General features: G+C 39.7%; 1 protein-coding gene across 18 annotated transcripts in view; it reads left to right on the top strand.

Annotated features, from left to right (window-relative positions):
- Positions 1-19,678, top strand: part of inpp4b (inositol polyphosphate-4-phosphatase type II B) — a 224,756-nt gene that overhangs the window by 161,435 nt on the left and 43,643 nt on the right. For all 18 annotated transcript variants that reach the window (XM_071504372.1, XM_071504379.1, XM_071504378.1 and 15 more), the window contains 4 exons: positions 1,288-1,399; positions 5,589-5,658; positions 9,133-9,280; positions 15,447-15,577. In XM_071504372.1, the coding sequence (XP_071360473.1) occupies positions 1,288-1,399; positions 5,589-5,658; positions 9,133-9,280; positions 15,447-15,577 (461 nt within the window). The remainder of the gene's footprint in view (positions 1-1,287; positions 1,400-5,588; positions 5,659-9,132; positions 9,281-15,446; positions 15,578-19,678) is intronic.

Genomic DNA, 19,678 nt, shown 5'->3' with positions numbered 1-19,678 from the left:
CTCCTGTCTATTTAAATGGAGGATTTCATTAGTGGATTGAGGCAGAGCAATCTGAAGAGTAGAGTGCCACTGTAACCCCTAAGCTTTGCCTGGAGAGGACTATCACTGAATGTGATGCATGTTAATCTCCATTTCCTCGATTATTTGTGGGCCACTGTCAGTACATACTGTTTCTTCAAAGTCAGGGTGACTTTCTTTTAGCGTGCTTTAGTCCTCTGTTGCACAGAGAAACAGAGGGGGAGAGAGATGACGAGGATGAGGAATGGGGGGGAAACAGGAAGATGAGCAGAGGAGTAAACACGAAGACAGGTGTCTGGCAAGGGATGGTGATTAGATTTATAAACCAACCAATGTTATTTTCTCTGCTTGGGGGCTCCTGTAAGACATTAAGCGCTAACTGAAAATCCCAGTGTCCCACAACAGAGACACTTTTCCATCTTCTCCATCTCCCTCCTTATGCTCCCATTCCTCCCCCTCTGTATCCCCTCACATTCCTCTCTACCTCTGCTTAGCATGTTTTCTTCCCTTTCCTCTATTCCCTTGGGTGCGATTAGATTTTCTTCCTCATATCCGACCAAGATGGATTGGCCTTGAAAGCATCTTTTCTGCTTCCATCACCATGCTTGCATTTTCTCCTCCTCAGGCAGGGGTGTGTCATCCTTCCCCCCCGTCTCCCTAGACCATTGGCTGGCACACAACATCCAATATTTTCTCCAGCTGGAGTGGAACTGAGCACATTAGGGATGGGTCTGTTAAGGTGATCAGACTTGCTCGCACGATGCCCAGGGACCATTTTTCTTCATTTAAGAGCGTCTGTCTTGCTGCCAATATTATAGATTTTCTATCAGCTCCTTAATCATGGCTCCATGATTGGGAAAGTGATTGGTCGGACTCCCTTATATGAAAACTCGAGTATCAATTTCATGTCTGTGAGGTCACATAGCCTGGCTTATTAGACGGCATTTTGTACAGTTATACGAAATGTTCCTTCCTTCACCCTCATCAACTCCGGACCGGAGCAGCCTTAGCTTTAATCTGCATGCAAGCTCTTCTGCAAAACCTGTCAGGAAAAAAAATGTCCTGATTTCACTATTCAGTCAAATAGCTTTATCATTTCACAACCTGTTCAAGTCTAGAAACAAGCTCATGAGGTTTGGATAGTCAGGAGGGGGGGCCCGACAGGCATGAATATTTCTGTGGCCCATAAAGGGGTAGTAGCTGCAGGAAAAGATCATTTAAGTGGCTAATACTAAATGTTTCTTTTCTTCTCTTTCTGTCTCCCTGTAGGTCATCTGATGGTGTGTGCACAGCAGGAACAGTGGTGGTGAGTCGCCTGAAGATGGGGGAGATGGAGGAGGTTGATGTAGACCACATCACCACCGACATACCATCACAGAAGGTATAGTAGCAGGGTAACCAGACGAAGCAGGAGTCTCCATGCCCCAGATGCCTTGTGCTAATGCTAGGATTAGACTGGCACTGCTCAAGTCCGCCAATGAGATTAAATAAACTTCAGTAAACCCTAATAGGGATTTACAGGATGGGTGTGCATGTAATGTCTGTGTCTGTGAGTACATTTGTGTTGTCTCTCCCTTGTGTAGAAACATTAGTAGAGAGATGACTGACTGAATTACCATTCTGAGACATTTAACTTTGTTTGTGTTTGATTTTTGTCACCACTCCTGAAACCGTTATTCATTTCACCAGGATAGGTCCTGCATGCGGTTTACTTGGGGCCGCTGCTGTCATGCCCCTATCTCCACTCTAATCTCACACAATACATACTGCTTAACTTCGCTCTGAAGGGAATCACACAATCAGGGGCGCAAACGAGGAAAGTGTTCTCCTTTAGAGTTTGACAGTAAACCGAAGATTGTGTCATCCAAATGGGGTGCCGCCACACCAGAAATGAAGTTGTACGTACTCTGATTCCACTTCATTGTCTGTATATTCCTAATGGAGACAGATTTTCTTGAACATTTGTCAAGTGAATGTGTGCTATCGAGCCAGGGGTCCAGTATTACAAAGTAAAGAAGGAGCTTTAAGGATGTTTTTGATCTGTAAAGGGGGAACGTTCAGATTTTCTTTCACCAAAGCACAGCTCTCCAAGGTAGCACAGACTTGCAGCAGTTACCTACTGTTGATTTCCTATTGTGTGTGTGTGTGTGTGTGTTTGCGTATATTTTGTGTGTTTGTATGAATCACTGTCTTATATAATTGACCAAGGATTTCTACATGGCTGACTGGCTTTCGGTTCTGCCCACCCCTGTTGCTGGTGCATGGAGGTTCCCTGCTAGGCTCCAGAGTGTCACTGACAATCTGCCCATGTCGACTTGATGAATGTGTTGCCCTGTGTGTGTGTGTGTGTGTGTGTGTGCATCTGCTTGTGTGTGAGTGCGTTGTCACAACATATTTCCCCTTGTGTGTGTTGTTTCAATTGCAGAAGATGAGGGGAGGAAATATATATATAAATAATAAAGGAATATGACAAATATTAGGGAGGGCTCGCTTGAAAGACAAGACTCACAAGTTTACCTTTGTCATGTGCATATCTGGCTGCCTGAATGTACTGTACTGTGACGTGTGTGTGTGTGTGTGTGTGTGTGTGTGTGTGTGTGTGTGTGTGTGTGGGGGGGCACCTGTTTCATTGCTTGGTTGGTTGCTCATGAATATCTCACTGACCCTGCCAAAACAGTCAGCTGAAACAAGAAAGAGACTTCATTCACCTTTGATCTGATCTCTTTACATATTTTAGTCATCAAAGGGCCAGCGAACACATGCTGTCTGCTGCCTACAATTAAAATAGGACTCCTTTCACAGCTGTGGCCCTTGGCTCATTTGTAACACTTTTCATTATCAGAAACCTTACTGACAACACGTACTGAAATTTCCAGATGCTAGTTGTTTCTGTCCATTCTGTTGAATGGGCACATTTTATTTTGGAGGTTGTGTGTGACCATGGCTGTTGGTTGAGAGTCAGTTTTATTCAGGATCAGTTTCTGAGATAGGAGAGGTGATGGATTGTTCCTAGCAGTCATTTAAAGTCCTTTCTGGGGACAGGTTTAGCTGTCTAGCTGTGTTAAATGTTTCATCAGACACGGCAGAGCTGACATACAGTGAGTAAGAAAGATTGTTAGTTCCCAGTATTGCTTTGATGAGGAGACCCAAATTTAATGCATTAAGAGGCAATGAAGGTTTTCACTATTAAAACAATTTAACATTGACGTATTTGACATATTTTGATCCATGACGTGCAGAGTGTACATTATAGAAGAGTAAAGTTTTATGCTATTTATTAAAGTACTTTGATGTCTTTATCCTTAATAGTACTAAGAATGTCATACCTTGAAAACCAACAAGATCAAAATGACGTCCAAAATCCAAACCATCCCAAGGATTCATGCTAATTTTGTTAGCCTTTATAAAATCAAAAATGCAAGCGTAAAAGTGTAAAGAATTCATGAAATGTGTGTTTGTCTGCTTCAGCCTTGAACTGCAATTGTTAACATGTCCTGCCTACAAACTTTCTGCCTACAGTAGTAACTGGACGGCATTTCCACAGCTAAGGAGTACATCATTCACTAGCTACATGCGTTTTTTACGGGTTCAAAGTTAAGTGAAAAACACAGCCCAGTTCCTGACTGAGACATCTGTTGTGCAGTATTTCTACAGAGTGTGGAAACCAGTTCTGGATGCTGTCACAGTTTAGCGTAATGTTAGCAGCTCTGTCCTGCTCTCTTTTTTTATTTTTGGGAAGGTTACACACAGCCAGAGATATCATTACATTGGCTAAAATTGTTGGTCAGTCCTCATCCTGAAAGTACTTAAACTTACTCTTCTATAATGTACACTCTGCACATCATGGATCAAAATATGTCAAATACGTCAATGTTAAATTGTTTTAATAGTGAAAACCTTCATTGCCTCTCCTCATCAAAGCAATACTGGGAACTAACAATCTTTCTTACTCACTGTATGTCAGCTCTGCCCAGTCTGATGAAACATTTAACACAGCTAGACAGCCAAACCTGTCCCCAGAAAGGACTTTAAATGACTGCTAGGAACAATCCATCACCTCTCCTATCTCAGAAACTTTTAACATTAAAAGTGAAAACATACAGTTTGGAAGTTTACAAGTATGTAAGCTAAGCAGACATGCATCTTAATTTTTTCCTTCTCCTACTAGACTAGCTGTACACTGCAATACAAGAATAATTCAGTTTCTTTATTACCATGTCTTCTGCATGGATCATCAGCTTTTTAGGATGCTGTTGTTTTCGCCTTGGACTTGCAGACTTTTTGTTTTTTGCATAATATCATGTGTGTAGTCATCTAGTGCATAATTAAAACCATTTAACAGATTCTTCGGCAGCTGATAAAATCTGAAAGTCATTTCAACAGTTGCTGGCTGGAAATAAGAAGTTTTCTTTTGTTGACTCCTGTATGAAATCAAGGATCCATTGTTCAAAAATTCCAAAAGATTTAGTGCAGTAAATCAGCCACTGTTGGTATTTTAAGCTGCATATCGCGTGTGCTGGAATGTGCTTAATAAACAGTCACATGTGTTTTATTAGTCCATGTAAACATTTTTAATACCATTTATTAAAAAAAAAAATAAAAAAAAATGCAAAATTGGTTTAAGTTATTTTATTATCTTATTTGTTTTGATAACCTGTAGTTGTTCAGTATAAGAAGCATACCATCATGTACTGGATGTCAATGCATAGTCATTTGAAACTATCTGGAGGAACTTACAGTATGGGAAGTTGATGAAGACTGGAATGGCAGTTTAGGTAATAAATCACCAACCCACCAGCCAATCAGTGAAGTCGCAGCAGGTGTTCTCCTCCTGCTGTGACATCACTGATTGCAGTGAAGGCAGAGGTGCAACACCCTTGAACATTTCAACTAAAAGGAGCCATCCAACAGCAGATGTTTGCTCTGTGTTGGCTCCTCATGGGACTAGTCTTCAAATGTAGTAATTATAATGTGCATACAGCAAATACAGTAGCTACTACTGTGTAACAGGTTGTGTTGTTGAAATGGAATTAAATTAAATGTAATGCAAACCAAAATCAAACAAATGGAAGTCAAACAAAAAATGCAGAGACACACATTGAACCATTTGCGCATAACATTAGTAGTTATTTTCAAAAATCAATTATATTGCAATTATGTGAGCACATTTAATATTTCATGTTTCCTTTCAGTAAAATCTGACCATCTGAACTACTGAATTCTGTTGTTGTACAGCCAGCTTAGATCAATCCAGCTGAATTTAACACAATACTTGCGGGAGCTGCTGATGACAGCTTTGACACTGATATTATATTGTTTCTGACTGACAAAACTAACTTGATATTTTCAAACGCAGCTAAACTATAGTGTCTGTCAGATGAAATACAGTCTCAGGCTGCACAGATGGGTACGGTCATCTCCATTGTACCTCATACATAATAGTCATCATCAAAGCCTGCCAGCTCCTTAGAAAAATACTTCACCATCACTACTGTTGTTTCAAAAAGAAAATTCTGGTGTCACATAATATTCACACTCTGTGTCTATCTTTCTGTTCTTTTCCTTTCCAGTGTCCCTTGGTGTGTGAGTCTGCGTCCCATGGCTGTGTTGACAGAGAAAAGAACCCATTGACAGGGCCGGGTATGATTCACATTCTGAACACCTGTAATGTTACCTACCATTCATTCCTGAACAACCTGGCAATCATAGAAAACACACACACACACACACACATTAAAAAAAAAAAAAATCTTCTCCAATTTACCTGTCTTCCTACTTCTTTGTATTTTGTTCTTTGTCCCTATACAACATACAAAGTTATTTTTGCAGGAGAAAATGGCAAGAGCTCACCTTGTAATGGCTTCAAAGGAAGGCTTGAAATAATTTGTCCAGACTCTATTGTAATGCAGCATTGTGGTAGTTAACATCTATATAACATCTTCTGCAGAAGTCCCTTAATTAACATTGAACTACCCTTGAATAACCCTTCCATTAAGAAGATTTGAGGTACCTCTGAGGAATCCAATTTGATTAAAGAATTTATGTTTTTCCTGATTGGATTAAAAAGAAGTCTTGGGGGTTTTTAAGGAGCAAGAAAGAATAGTGGGGCCTATCTTACAATGAGGTAAACCTACTAGGTCCTTATTGGACTAACCGAAGACAAGCAAAAGATGCCATACTAGCTGTGTGTCACTAATTTAGTGGCAGCACAGAAATCTAGCCCCTTCATTTTTAGAGAACAATAGAATTGTTGGGAGAAAATGAAAGACATGTAGACAAAAAAGACTTGAGACTTGAAAAGGTCACAACTCCTGCTGTGTTGAAACTTCACAGCCCTCATTCAGAGGAGACTTGGGAAACTAGTTTCCTTTTTCCACTCTGTGAATTCATTTTTTCCACACATCCATTTTCTCTTTTATCCAGGTTCCCACCATCTCTTTAAGCCCCCCCTGCAGCCCCATGCCTGTTGTCATGGTGTCATTGTCGCTTACTGTTTCTACTGTGATTAGCTAGTGAACTGCAGCCACATTTGCAGGTGCACATCTGCAGCCCGTCAAAACAATACCCTCCCTGCAGACCCTGCCAGATTGAGTAATGCAATTTAGTCTTCCATTTTTATTACCTTTCAAAACGAGCATACAGAGAGCAGGGAGATGGGGGAGCCCACGCACAGCACGTCTCAGGAAGTCATTTTCTTAAGAGGTGTCGGGAAGGGAAACAGAAGTGTCTGATTGGTGGTCAAATTAGTGTGGTGGCAGGGGGAGGTCAGGGGTTAATCCGCTTCTCTGACGGAGGTGGAAGACAGCAACTGTCGCTCTTCCGATTAAGGTTGTGCCTCCGCTCCCTTCTCTCCATGTGTCACTTACTCCCTATTTATTTTTGTCTTCCATTCCACTTCACTCTAATCCCCATGCCAGCAATGTCTGAATATCCCATTTCATTTAGATGCAATTTTTTTTGTGGTCATTCTAGGGCCAGTCTTAACCTTAATCATCATTAATTCAACATCAACTTGAGCATTGTTCAGTTGGTCGTTTGGCTCAGTTATTGTCTTTCAGAAGATCTCTATTGTCTGTATGAATAGGGGCTTTTATCCACAGAAATTATGACGTAACAATTTCGCAAAACAAATTGATCTTAAATTAGGGAATATTTCAATAAATTATACTAAGGTACTCTAGCCTCAAAAAAGTATGCTGATTTGATGCTATTTTGTTATAACGAGTGAAAGAAAATAGAGCCTTCATAGCACAATTTGCTTCATTTCTAAGGCGCTCATTATACATGGCTATTAGTTTGTCCATTTTTATCTTACCAAGTGCACCTTCAAATGATAACGGTGGCATTGTTCTATATTTTTCTCATTGCAACAAAAATCCCACAAAATGACCAAAACCATGAATCCATGAATCCATTTCTTAATAATTCCCCATTTCCAGTCTCTGGCACTTAGCTATAAGCCCATTTGTTCCCACTGATGATGGAAATCCTTCAGTTGGATCACAGTTTAATTTTTTTTAATGGCTAAGTAGTTTCCAAAAACAGCTGAGCACTGTGGTTTTCAGCAAACATCACTCAAACAGGAGTAAACAGTATATTTGTTAGGGACCATTTTCAATATACATACCCTCTTGTACCAAAACAGTTGACTCAAATAAACTGTGCAGCTGTAATGTTCATGGTTATAAAGGATGTTTGCATCATTCTCACTCGGCTCCATGTCTTTTATTAGTTTTTGGACAACAAGGAAGGGCTATGGCACTGGGGAATAAGCTATATCAGGCTTTGAATACACATACAACTCACGTTAGTAGAATCAGTTCTTTGTTAGATTTGGTCCTTTCCTAAGATTTGTTGATAACAAAAATATACTATACCATACAGTAAAACATGCATTAATTAGCAGATGTTAGAGCAATGACACTTCATATTGTTATTGACATTGTCGTTGCATATTTCTGATATTCCATAAACCAATTTCTTGTTTTGATTTCAAGCGTTTGCCAAAATTTAACTTTGAAACAAACTTGTATTAAAACACAGTTAAAACAGTTGTTAAAACCAGCCGGTCAGCACACTTTATGATATGGCATCCAAAATTAATATCCTCTGACCATATAAGAACTTCCACTGTAGTGCACCCTCTGGAACCCATCTGCATTGAAGGGCATCGCTGAACTTTCACACCCAAGGACAAATGACATACCACCACCAGGATTAATGACTTGGATGCTTAGACAGGTGACTTTGAAAAAAGGACAATCTGGGGCCAGACCAGGGTACGGTACAGTATGAAGTGTTTGGTAGTGGGAGCCTTCACTGTACTGTCAGTAGGAGCACAAGTGTGGCTCCCACTCTTGAATTCAAGCAAAAAAATTTAACTGGTGCCATACATGTTTGACTGCCTAGAGCGAGATTGTCAATGTTTCACCTGGGGTACTTCAGCTCCGACTTATTGAGTGACTTCCTTTCTGACTACAGCCCTGGAAACGGAAAGGAGTAATAAACACTGTTCAAGGCACACAGCTTTCTTGCCCTCTGCTGCCAGCATGCAGATAAGAGCATTAGAGCTGTTTTTCGTTTCCAGCCTTCGATTGCTGCTATTAGCCACTCTCTGCAAAAATGAAGAAGATGGGGCTGAATTTGAATCGGTTCTAATAGAAGAGTTGGGTGGTGGGGTTAGCAAGCAAAGTTTCGGAATGATTCAACTGTCTGTGCCCCACTGTTGCACAATAAACAAGCAATTAAAATGCAAATGGTGGAAATAATAAGGCAAAGATTAACAGGACAAGGTTTCTGTATTTCAGTCTGTATTCTTGTGTGCTGTGTTGCCACCGAAGTTGAAAGAGAGAGAGAAGGCCTTGGAAGATGAGAAACACCTTATCTATGGCAGACACAGTTATTGATTATAGAATTTAATTTGTGCTTCATACCTCGTGACTTTTTTGAAGAGTTTCTGTCTGTGGCGTCCTTGAGGTTGCAAACTGTCAAAGCTGCTTTAGATCCTCAGTCTTCCCTTTGTAAAATTAAAAAAGTCAGAGAACATGATGCTTTTTCTGCTGTGTCAGGATGTTCACTATACCTTTCTTCCCTCCCTTTGTTTCCGTCCCTCAGTATTCAAGAACCCAGTATGCAAGGTGTACAGATTTCAGACAGTGGACAGCAAGTGGATGCTTGTACGGGAACAAATGGAGGAGTGCACGTTGTCCTTCAGCATCCCCAAACAACTGCTCTCACTGTACATTCAGGAGGACATGAGTAGGTAAGCCCCTGTGAAATCATACTGTTGAACCTAAGATGTCACTGCCAGATATCTCATTACATCAGACAGCTTATTTCCTGTTTGTGCAGGCATGAACTAACCATCTAACCACTGGAGAACAGTCAAAAGTTCAAAGTAAAACTCCAAACAGGTTTTACCTCATTATATGTACAGCATGCATATGTAACTTCGAGACAGCCATTACCAACCAAGTTCACTGATGTAAAGGATTATTTAATAGTTCCGCCTGTATTTGGAGAGGAGTTAATTATTCACATCTGCTTAACACTTCAAAAGATGCTTCTATGCCCATGCATCCAGAAAACGACAAACACTGTCTCTTTCAAACACACATGCACACCATCTCCCAGCCCTCTCATGAATCGCTGAACATCGTGCTGCGGGGGTCACTGGTAATAACAGCAAGAGTGGGTCAATACCACAGGTCCCTAAATTCAGGGGGTAGCAAATACCCCTTCAGCCTGGAAGGAGCTATTTTGTCAGAAATGCCACAGAGGATCAGCTGGGTTCTCTGCTTCCAGTGCATCCAGACAAACTCACTTTGTTTTGATAAAGAAGTTGGTCAGTAATTGGCCTTTTTCCTTCATATCATGAGCAACTATGGTCTGACTTCATGCTGTGCATACTGCGAGTAGCTTTTAACAGGAGGGCAGGTCACAGTAAAGCTAGTTACCTTACCGGGGAGTTGGGGGTGTGCAGCCTTTCGCCTGCAGCTCTTCATTTAACAGCTCAATGTGGCATCTCCTAGTTTCATTTCTCTCTCCTGTATTTAAAACTGATCCACTGTCAAGTAAATGCCAAAAAGTGATCATTTTCCTGTTTTGGATTAGAACTCATAAAAAAATCTGTTTTGAATAAATGTGGAACTTTATGGAAATCAAGAATATAACTGCAATTAAAGTCCAGTCCAGTGTGAGAATGAGGACAGGTTAAGACAAGGACAGAGGGTGGTGGTGTTTCACCAGTCTCCAAGTGTGCACCCGTAAGTAGATCAAAGAGCGCCTTCCCTCAGGCTCGACTAATGTTTGTCAAGACAGATCATTTCTCAACTGGCCTGTTGTCCGTGGCAACCCCCTCTCATACATAACACACAACCCCATCCATACACACACACACACACACACACACACACACAAGCTCAGATGATTTCTTTATGCTCTCTTTAATACAAAGAATAGGCACGAAAAATAAAGGTGCAATCAGAGATTTTGATGAGCACTTTAGGGGGAGGAGACTTTGATTTGTAATCATCGTGTGCACCCAAAGGATCACACAGAGTTCAAGGACACATTCACATACACAGAACCATACACAGAGCCGTACTCGCACTTCCCACCACACACATACACAGAGAAACAATCACAGAGCCTTTATTGACCGATTGACTAGACAAGCTGTGTTATCAGTTTGCCAGTCAAACAGATGCACTGGAATCCGTTCGCATGCTCGGTCACATGTCCTCTCTCAGTATCTCTAACCCTTCTTTCTGTTTAAATAGAAGATGATCAGCTCTGCAAACTGATAATTTAAATCACAGCTAAATTTGGAAGACAATTATAGAAAATTTATTAAATGTCTTATCTGTATAATGCAGCTCATGAGCACTCAGCAGGCTCCAAACCAGGACTACCTTATACAATGTTTGTTTATTAACAGGCATGTGAACCGTATCTCCAGCTTGGTCGCTTAAGCACCTTTCCTATAATCCTCTTTAAATGTTGTCTTTCTCCACGGTGCCTCTCCATTTAGCCGATTCTGTCAGCCAGATTCAGACTGGTGCTAGCTCAGTGTTTTTAATGATTCAGTTAGTGCTGCAAAGTTGTGAGCAGAGCGGCGGATCGTGGGTGGCTTAGTTTGCTGCACCACTCGATGATAATCTTGGATGTTTCTTCCTTCTGTTTGTTCACTTTGATGTCTACAGACACGTTCCTAATCTAACTCGTCGGACACAAAGGTGGTTGATTTTTCTTTCATTCCTCCAGTCAAGATGCTTTTGCTCCTCGTGTGTCTGTAAAGATAATAAATGCATGTGTGGAAAAGTCTCAGTGTGTGGGTGTCGATTAAACCCCATTCATTAACAGCTGTCTGGTTACTCATTAATGGAAAAAAAAAAATCATGGCCCCTCGTAATAAACAAGTGCTGTGATTGTGCATCAAGATCATATAGGTGACATATTAACATCAGGCTTCACACACATTGTTGTGTACATTCAGGATCATATTAATCACTGTGCTTGCTGGAAGGAGCTGCATGTATTGTGAAAGAAAGGTTTGCTTTTCAGTCCTCTCACGGAGGTTTTATTGACCCCACACACAAAGCCCTCTGTGATTAAACTGAAGAGGCATTGTAATGCACCATGAAATAAAGGTGCCCATATGACACGTCTTTGCTCTTTGGGAAAAATATTTTGTTATCCCAGTCACCTGTCCACATAAATTTGAGCTTGACTTGTTTTACGTGATGTTTGACCTTTGTTTCATTTTCTAACATCTGGATCATGTTTTAGTCCAAATAAATGACTGGACTGCATCAGCTTCTGTATGTCTTTATAGCAAATCCCAATCAGTGTGGTATTGCAGATTTTTCCTCTTCTTCCTTCTCTTTCTTCTCTTGTACTGTAGGATACAGTTTTTTGTCCATCCTTACTTTTGTTTTCTGTTTCTGTTGCTTAAAATTTTAGCAACTTATTTCTTGTCTCTTTGTCCATGTAAGTGACAAGCAAAAAGCAACTCACATTTGTTTAGAAAGTATTCAGCTACCCAATCTACTGCTTTATTCCAAATGCTTCATTACTTTTGGATGAACTGTTTTTTCAACCTGAAGAATATATAACAAAACTCAGCCTCCACATTGCTGACACTATGATTTGGTTCATTTCCTTTAATAACTGACAACAACTAAAAATGTTGTGGTCCAATATAAAACTTACACAAGTGTGATGTTGACACTTGATGTCTTCAGTAAACAAACATTGACACTGAACTTTTCAGTGAAGTAGAAGACATCCTGTGTCCAGTGGTTAAAGTTTTGAAATATTTGTATATTCATAGGTTTGGGATTTTTCCATGAGGGAAAAGAAGAAGATATAATTTTAAGAATTTTAACTAACTCAAAACATGCCTGGAGGGGGATCGTTCAGAATATGAAATTAAACCAAATATATTCCCTACTTGTGTAATTGTAAGTGTATTGTTGATTTATAACAATTACAGCATCCTCACATGCATAAAACAAGTTAGGTCATTTTAGTCTAGTAAAAATAATTTGATCCCAAATAATTTGATCCCATTCCCAGTTCAAACACCTTAAAAACCTCTTACATACCTTTTGTGCAGAAACTGTTTATTGGAGCACTTTTTAAAAAATACCTGCTCTTAGATGAAATACCAAAAGACCTGATTGACATTGTGACCCTTTTTACATGCTTTATATACTTTATCAGCCTATCCTTATTCTTATCACACTTTTCCCTTAATCACACCTTTACTGTTTTCAGACAATAGCGCTCTGATTAAGGAGGTGATACTATATCTCTCTATCCCCCATCCCACTGCCTTCTCACCCTCATTTAGCAAGCAGATATGTTTATCTATTCTTTTATCCATTTTCTATTATTTACAACAGGACCATCCACCCTGACCTCCACCCCAGACTTCCTGGCACAAAATAACAGATCAGAGACACATATTGCATTTTGACACTGGGATGAGCAAATAGCAGTGGCTGAGAGATACAGATTATTGTGAATGGCTGCAATCTGTTAAAGAGCATTGTGCCAATCTAGCACCATGTAACATTGCTATATAAACCTGAAAATCAGAGAACATTGCCCCTCTGATTGGTTAAAATGGCCCATTCATGGTATTAGGGACCACTTCAACCTAAGTGGGTATGCTGGTAACAATATATTTGATTGAAACCAGGGAAAAATGTGGAGTGGCCCCACTCAGACCTCACTTGCTGGGAAATCTACCTCAATGCTGTCGTTTTGACACTACAAGGGTCCCAATATCATTATCTTGTTCAGCCCCAGGCTTCTATTAGCATGCATCAATGAAAGAGCAGTGGGTTTTTTTTTTCTTAGTTTGTTTTTTCCTTTCACTAACTAAAACCAGTTTTTTTTCCTTCTGTTTTCATTTCAAAAGCAATGCTTTGTAAAAGGCCCCGTCATTTACAAATGTGCTAATTTCATCCCAAGGAATATTGCATGCAGCACATTTGAGTAAACATGTATATTTATCACTGGTCTCAGTTTAAATCCCTTTATAATTAAGAATGGTTTCAAGCACTAATTATATGCCAAAAATAAAAATAATGACAATTGAAACTCACATGCATGCCCTTGGTGCTGCCCATTGTACTGTCAGCTTCCTTTGCTCATGGTAAACTGGAATATACTTTGTGTGCAAGCCTTCTTTCTGTCTTCTTATGCCATAAGCATAACTTACTTACAACCACCTGCAGGGCGTGTTGGCAGAGTCGCCCAGCATGTGGCGCATCTATGCCTAGAGGTTGTTCCCAGATGCAGGTTTGTTCAGAAATAGAAAGAGACAAGAAAGGAATAAAATCTCTCATATGTGATCTGCCATGTATTCCACATCCAGCTCAGTTGTTTTAGCCAGGCTGGAGAACTGCATCTTCATATGTCATTTGCAAATGTTTGCTATATCTGTTGAGCTAATGGCAAAAAATATATTTATATACAGTATATCACACTTAACTCTAAAGGCATCCACTCATGCAGTTGATTTTGCTTAAATTTGCCAATGTTTTGAAATATCCCTCCCTTGATATTTAGGAGGTAAAGATAACAATATATGCAATAGTATTTTTTAACATGAACACATAACATAACCAGACAATCTTGATGTGGTAAACAAGCTTGTCAATGATTTACAGATGTATCTACAATAAGCTGTTTAACAGTGTTAATAGTTCCCATTAAAACTGCTGTGGCTAGAAAACAATAGAGACACATGTTTCTTTGTTTTTTTGCTTTGTCTTTTGTAATTTGAATGAACTGATGCTCTAAACATTGTGGGTTTCTCCCTCTTTCTCTCTCTCTCTCTCTCTCTCTCTGGCATCATTTCCATCGCCCTCTGCTGTGTATTGAAGTACTTCAAAGTAATCTAAAAATAACTATCTTACCTGAAGGAAGCCAGGAAATAGTCTGGAGAGGCTATCAGCGCCTAATGCATTGTTGTAGTTGTTGAACTACAACAAAGAAATAACTACTACATTATGCATTCAAGCAATTATGCCTGGTCTTAACAATAAATTGAACCAACGAGCATTTATACATGCAGCCTTTCATTTAAAGACATACAGTATACAAAATGCATGAGGTGTAATCACTGAAAATTGGTCTTGTTATCATGAAAGTAATGCATATGGCCGCGTATTTGTTATCCTGAATACTATATTGAGCCCCCTTCAACCTCAAATGTCTATAATATCACTGCAATTTACTTGTCAATGGCTGCTGGAGGGCTGGTTTCTGAATGATATCTGTCCATCTGATGTCGCCTTTCAGATGCAAATGATGAGCCATTGAATGAGGCCATAGTTCCTAGTCGGAAATCAGCCCCCGGTTCACACAGACACACATGTACACATTAATATTTTGGCCTTGGTTTGCAGGCACATCTAGATGAAAGACAGGCAACCGATCACTCCAGTGACACCGGTAAAGAGCAGATGGGTTTGTTATATGAATAATGGTAGGAGAAGGTGAGGGATTTGATAGGGCAGAGTGGATAAGTGGACACCAGAAATTTGTTTATCTGACACAGAAAAGGGTGCTTTTGGGTGTTACTGTGTGTGCATGCGTTTCTGTTTCAGTTCTGTGCAAGCTTGTATCTGTGTTTTGCCAGGATTATTAATCATTTTTTGTACCCTAACTGAAAAATTGAGATAATTTGAAAGGAACTGCAGAGATGTTGATAGAGCAGTACAATATTACCCTGTGCTTTTTCTCCTTTAAATTAGATTGTGTTATGTCTACTGTCTAATTTTTAATAAACTGTATTTTACACAGAAGCTACAAAGGAACACCAAGCAAGCCAAGATGTTGACAATTATTAATTATCTGTTTAGTTTCTGTGAAAACCACAAAGGTTCTTATAAATCTGTGTTTATCTGTAGGGTGCAGGATCTGAGGGAGCTGGGGGAGCTCTCGCCTCACTGGGACAACTTAAGGAAGGAGGTGATGACACGATATGGAGGAATCATCAGTTCCTACCAGGAGACTTTGGCTGAACTGGACAAGATTACCGGTAAGACTGCACTCAATAAATTTTACATTCATACCTGTGTCCATACATGCATTCATGCACACACAGACAAAGGTGTTGTACAAACACATTTGGTTTTGAAATAGTTACAAGATTTTTGGAGTGTCCTTGGCTCAGTTGCTTTCTTGAATTCTTTGATCAGTGATGTCATGCCATGTCATGTCATGAGTCATGTGATTGTCTGTGTTTTCTGGTCCAATATATATATGAATCTTTTTTTTCTCTTCTTATCTTGGTTTGTCCTTGGATGTACAGAAAGTCTTTTTATCAATTTTCCCCAAAAGATTGAAATGCAACATGGCATACAGCTGTACTTTGAGCTGATGGCACTGCATAACTTATTCAACGATCAACTATTTTCTTCTCAAAAGTAAATTAAAGATTTTGTTTAAAAAGAAATCAGTGTGGAGGGAGGTGAGGTAAACCTCTTATTGTAATGTGTGATCCCTTAATATGGAGACATTATGGGAATAATTAAAGGAGTGAGGTATATAGTGCCTGTATTCTGGCCTGACCTGTGCCCACATTTATTCTGGTATAAACTGGTCATAGCTGAAAACACTGCAGCAGATCCAAACCTGTGAGGTCCAGACAGAGAGGAGAACTTTGACTTGAGGGATGGATTCTGGGTGATTTGTGTCAATGGAAAGCTGTGAGAGGTTGTTTCATGTATCTACTTGCTGTCAAAGAGTTTCCATAGCAACAGAGGTTTCATCAGGGGCTATTGAAATGTATGTGCCTATGTTTTCTTCTGTGTTTTGTTAAAGTAACTGTTTGCAGTGCACATAAAAACTGGTACAAATCTCTGCCATGTGCACACAAAACACAAGTCTTGCATCTCATTTACAAATACTCAGTGTTCTGTTTGGTATGCAAATATTTTTGCACACTTTTTGCAAATGTTTTACATAATAAAATTAATTCACGCAGTTAGCTTTAATGTGAACACGGAAAGTAATTAGGCTGTTATCCATTTGCCCCTGACATTCAACAAGGAAACACTGAACATGTAATAATGCCAATAGAGAGCCAGTGATGATGGGGTGTTTAACATGCATTTGGAAATATGTAAGTGATGTATTTGTTGTGTTTAGATAAAATACTTAAAAGCAGGATAGAAACTACATACAATACTGCATACAAACACTGTACAAGGCCTTGACACAGACTTGTTTCATTGTACAAAACAACAGCTGTTAGGTATGCGTCATACATTATGTATCTCTGTCCTCACCCAAACTCATTAAATTATTTCTAATGAAAAACCTAACAGCAAAAGCAGAAAGACATTAAAAAGTTCATAGACTGATCAATCTCTCTGGATTCGTCCTCTTTCATTTCTTTCCATTTTCTTCATAATCTCTTCCTATGCATAGCTTAGCTAGCTGTGGACATAGAAACATTATGGCTGGTGATTTACTCTCATCACCATAATGAGATATTTGTCTCTTGCTTTTTGCTTTGCCCAGCTGATAAGAGTTGATGGTGGTTAAGCTTCTGCACTGCCTGCCTGGGCTCTGAGGGAGGTGGTTGAGGGTAAGGGGAATGGATAATGGGGCGTTGGTCATTATGGTTTCTGACAAGTCCCTTGTGTGGCCCAGATGTTGCAATACACAGAGGAGCTCTCGCCCAACTTGCCACTCTATTCCAGTCGTACATTAACTTAACAGGATGACTGAAATTAATACACAAGCAGGGTGGGCAAACTGCTGCAGATTAATTATTGATAACCAATATGATTCAAAAAGTTAGCGAGAAGAGACAAAAAGAGACAGAGCATGGCGAAGGCTGAGACGTGAAGACCAGTGGATTAGCAGAGATGGGGAAACAAGGAATGAAGAGATAATTACCAAAACTAAATAAACGGTGACAAATATGAGGATTGGTTTCACTGTTCTAGTAATTGTATGTTCATGCAAATTAAGAAGTTCGAGGGGATGTATCAGTATGTTCTTACTTTGAACATTCGTATGTAAAAAGCTAAGTATCAGGATGGCTTGTAAGCTTATATACACAGACACCTCTATCACATTTTATGGCAGTGTCTACAAAATTAATGGGAAGATGCAAAATATAAAATGCTTCCATAGTGTAGAGTTAGTATTTTCTACATTTTAAATGATAGTTTAAAAAAAAGTTTGGTTTTGCAGGTTTTTACATGGCTCTGAGGATTGCTGCCCTTAAATAGGATTATGTATACATTCATATTAATTACAGGCTGACTCTAATGTACATGTAATTTAAAGGCAGTCCTGAGTCAGGAGGATTTTAATGCACAAAGAAGAATTGGTGATCTGTGCACATTTCATTATATTTGTAAGAAAGAAAGCAAGAACAAAAAGTGTGAGAAACTGCAAGTGATAGAATAAGAAGAGGAGAAGCAGATACACTCCTCTGGGAGGTTGAGGCAGAGTCCCCATGCTCAGGTTGAGTATATCCATTTTTAATGATGAGCTGACCTCAGCGAATACTTCAGATGCTCTAATAACTGTACTCCATTCATAAATTAGTCATCCCTACATCCATTGTTTACGAGCCGGCAAATTAAAGGCACACACATAATCCCGTCAGGAGGGTGTTTTTTGGACCTCCAGTATTGCAAACACTTCTCTGCACAAATCTACCAGTTACTCCTACCCTCCACTTATGGGACAGCTACAGTTTAAGGCCCAGAGCAACGTATTGCAGATTAAGCCAGTGTCATATATCTGTGTAGCTGACAGTAAAGCTAGTTATCGTACAGATAGCAAGACAGATGGACACAATAGCTCATATCTTACTTTCTCTCTGTAATATTTGTATTAGAACAGTGGTCTCTGTAGTTGTGTGCCCCCAGGTAAAGACATTTTGCTGTGGAGTGCACAGACATTTGCTATTTTTCAGGTTACTACAGTTAACATTAAAAATAGTAATAATATAAAATACAAAATAAGGAGGAGGCCTTTAAAATAAAACACCAAATTGTTAAAAGTAAATGAACTGGGTAGAAGTTAAAAAAAAAGAAAACAGAAACTGAACAAAAAAATTGTACTGTCAGACATGACTGACTCTTATTCACACTTCTCTGACTGATTCCACCGTTCACACAGCACGTGTTCACTCCTCCTCTGTGTCTACAACATATCTATCGGTGGATTGATTAAAAAAGCCTGCTGTGCTCTTGGCACCACAGGACCATGAAGATGAAATCCTTAACATGCTTAAATAGACCTACATTGATCTGAGAGGCCTGACACTTAAAAGCCTTGGTTTTTCCACTGGTGGTATTGGAAATTGATATTGGTATGATATTGGTTGTTTGTCTTCTGAAGAATCAAAGGAGTACAGAAATGTGGCTGAGCGCAAAGAACGACAGAAAAGATTAAGAGAAGAGATACTGACCAGATGTTGGTCAGAACTGCTGGCATGAAGCCCTTCTGTCACATAGCCAGCCCACCTGGGCAGACAGATGGGGATCTGATATGGCTAATTCATCTAACCTACAACAGTCACTGGCTCGATTAGTCTGGTCCCCAGAGCTCTACAGCCGACAGTGGGAACCCATCGAGCAGGGATGACAGTTTAGCCTCTGACTGGAATATTAGCCTTTGGAAACAGCTCCTAGCACAGAAATGTGTTGAGGTACACTGAGGAGACCAGATTAATTCTAACTCAGTGAAGAAATTTGCACAAACAGTATATAGGTCAAGAGTTTTTATTTGCCTGCTAAACATCAGCATGTTGGCATTGTCACTGTGAGCTGCATGTCAGGATAATAATATTAGCATTTAACTCAAAGCATCACTGTGCCTAAGTATAGCCTCACAGAGCTGTAGACTCCTTGTCTACAGCCATGCCAATTACATTCCATGACCCTTGCAAGCTCTCACAGCATGCATGTCTTGGCCTTGGCAGTAAACATCTAGTGGACATCAGATATGCTAGTATCTGAAATGTATTGGTATTGTATGAATTATTGAATGTGAATTATTGAATGTCCTAATACTTTTCCGCCTATAAGTTGGTTCATTTAGTTTTCTAGACTGCACATCTACGTATGGACCTTATTTATTTATTTGATTTGTGAGGGGCCATAGCTTAGCT

Source organism: Trachinotus anak, unplaced genomic scaffold (genome assembly GCF_046630095.1).
Source record: "Trachinotus anak isolate AG129_WGS33_773 ecotype Australia unplaced genomic scaffold, CSIRO_AGI_Tana_v1 ptg000019l, whole genome shotgun sequence".
NCBI classification, from domain to species: Eukaryota; Metazoa; Chordata; class Actinopteri; order Carangiformes; family Carangidae; genus Trachinotus; species Trachinotus anak.
This window is presented reverse-complemented; position numbering and strand designations above follow the sequence as displayed.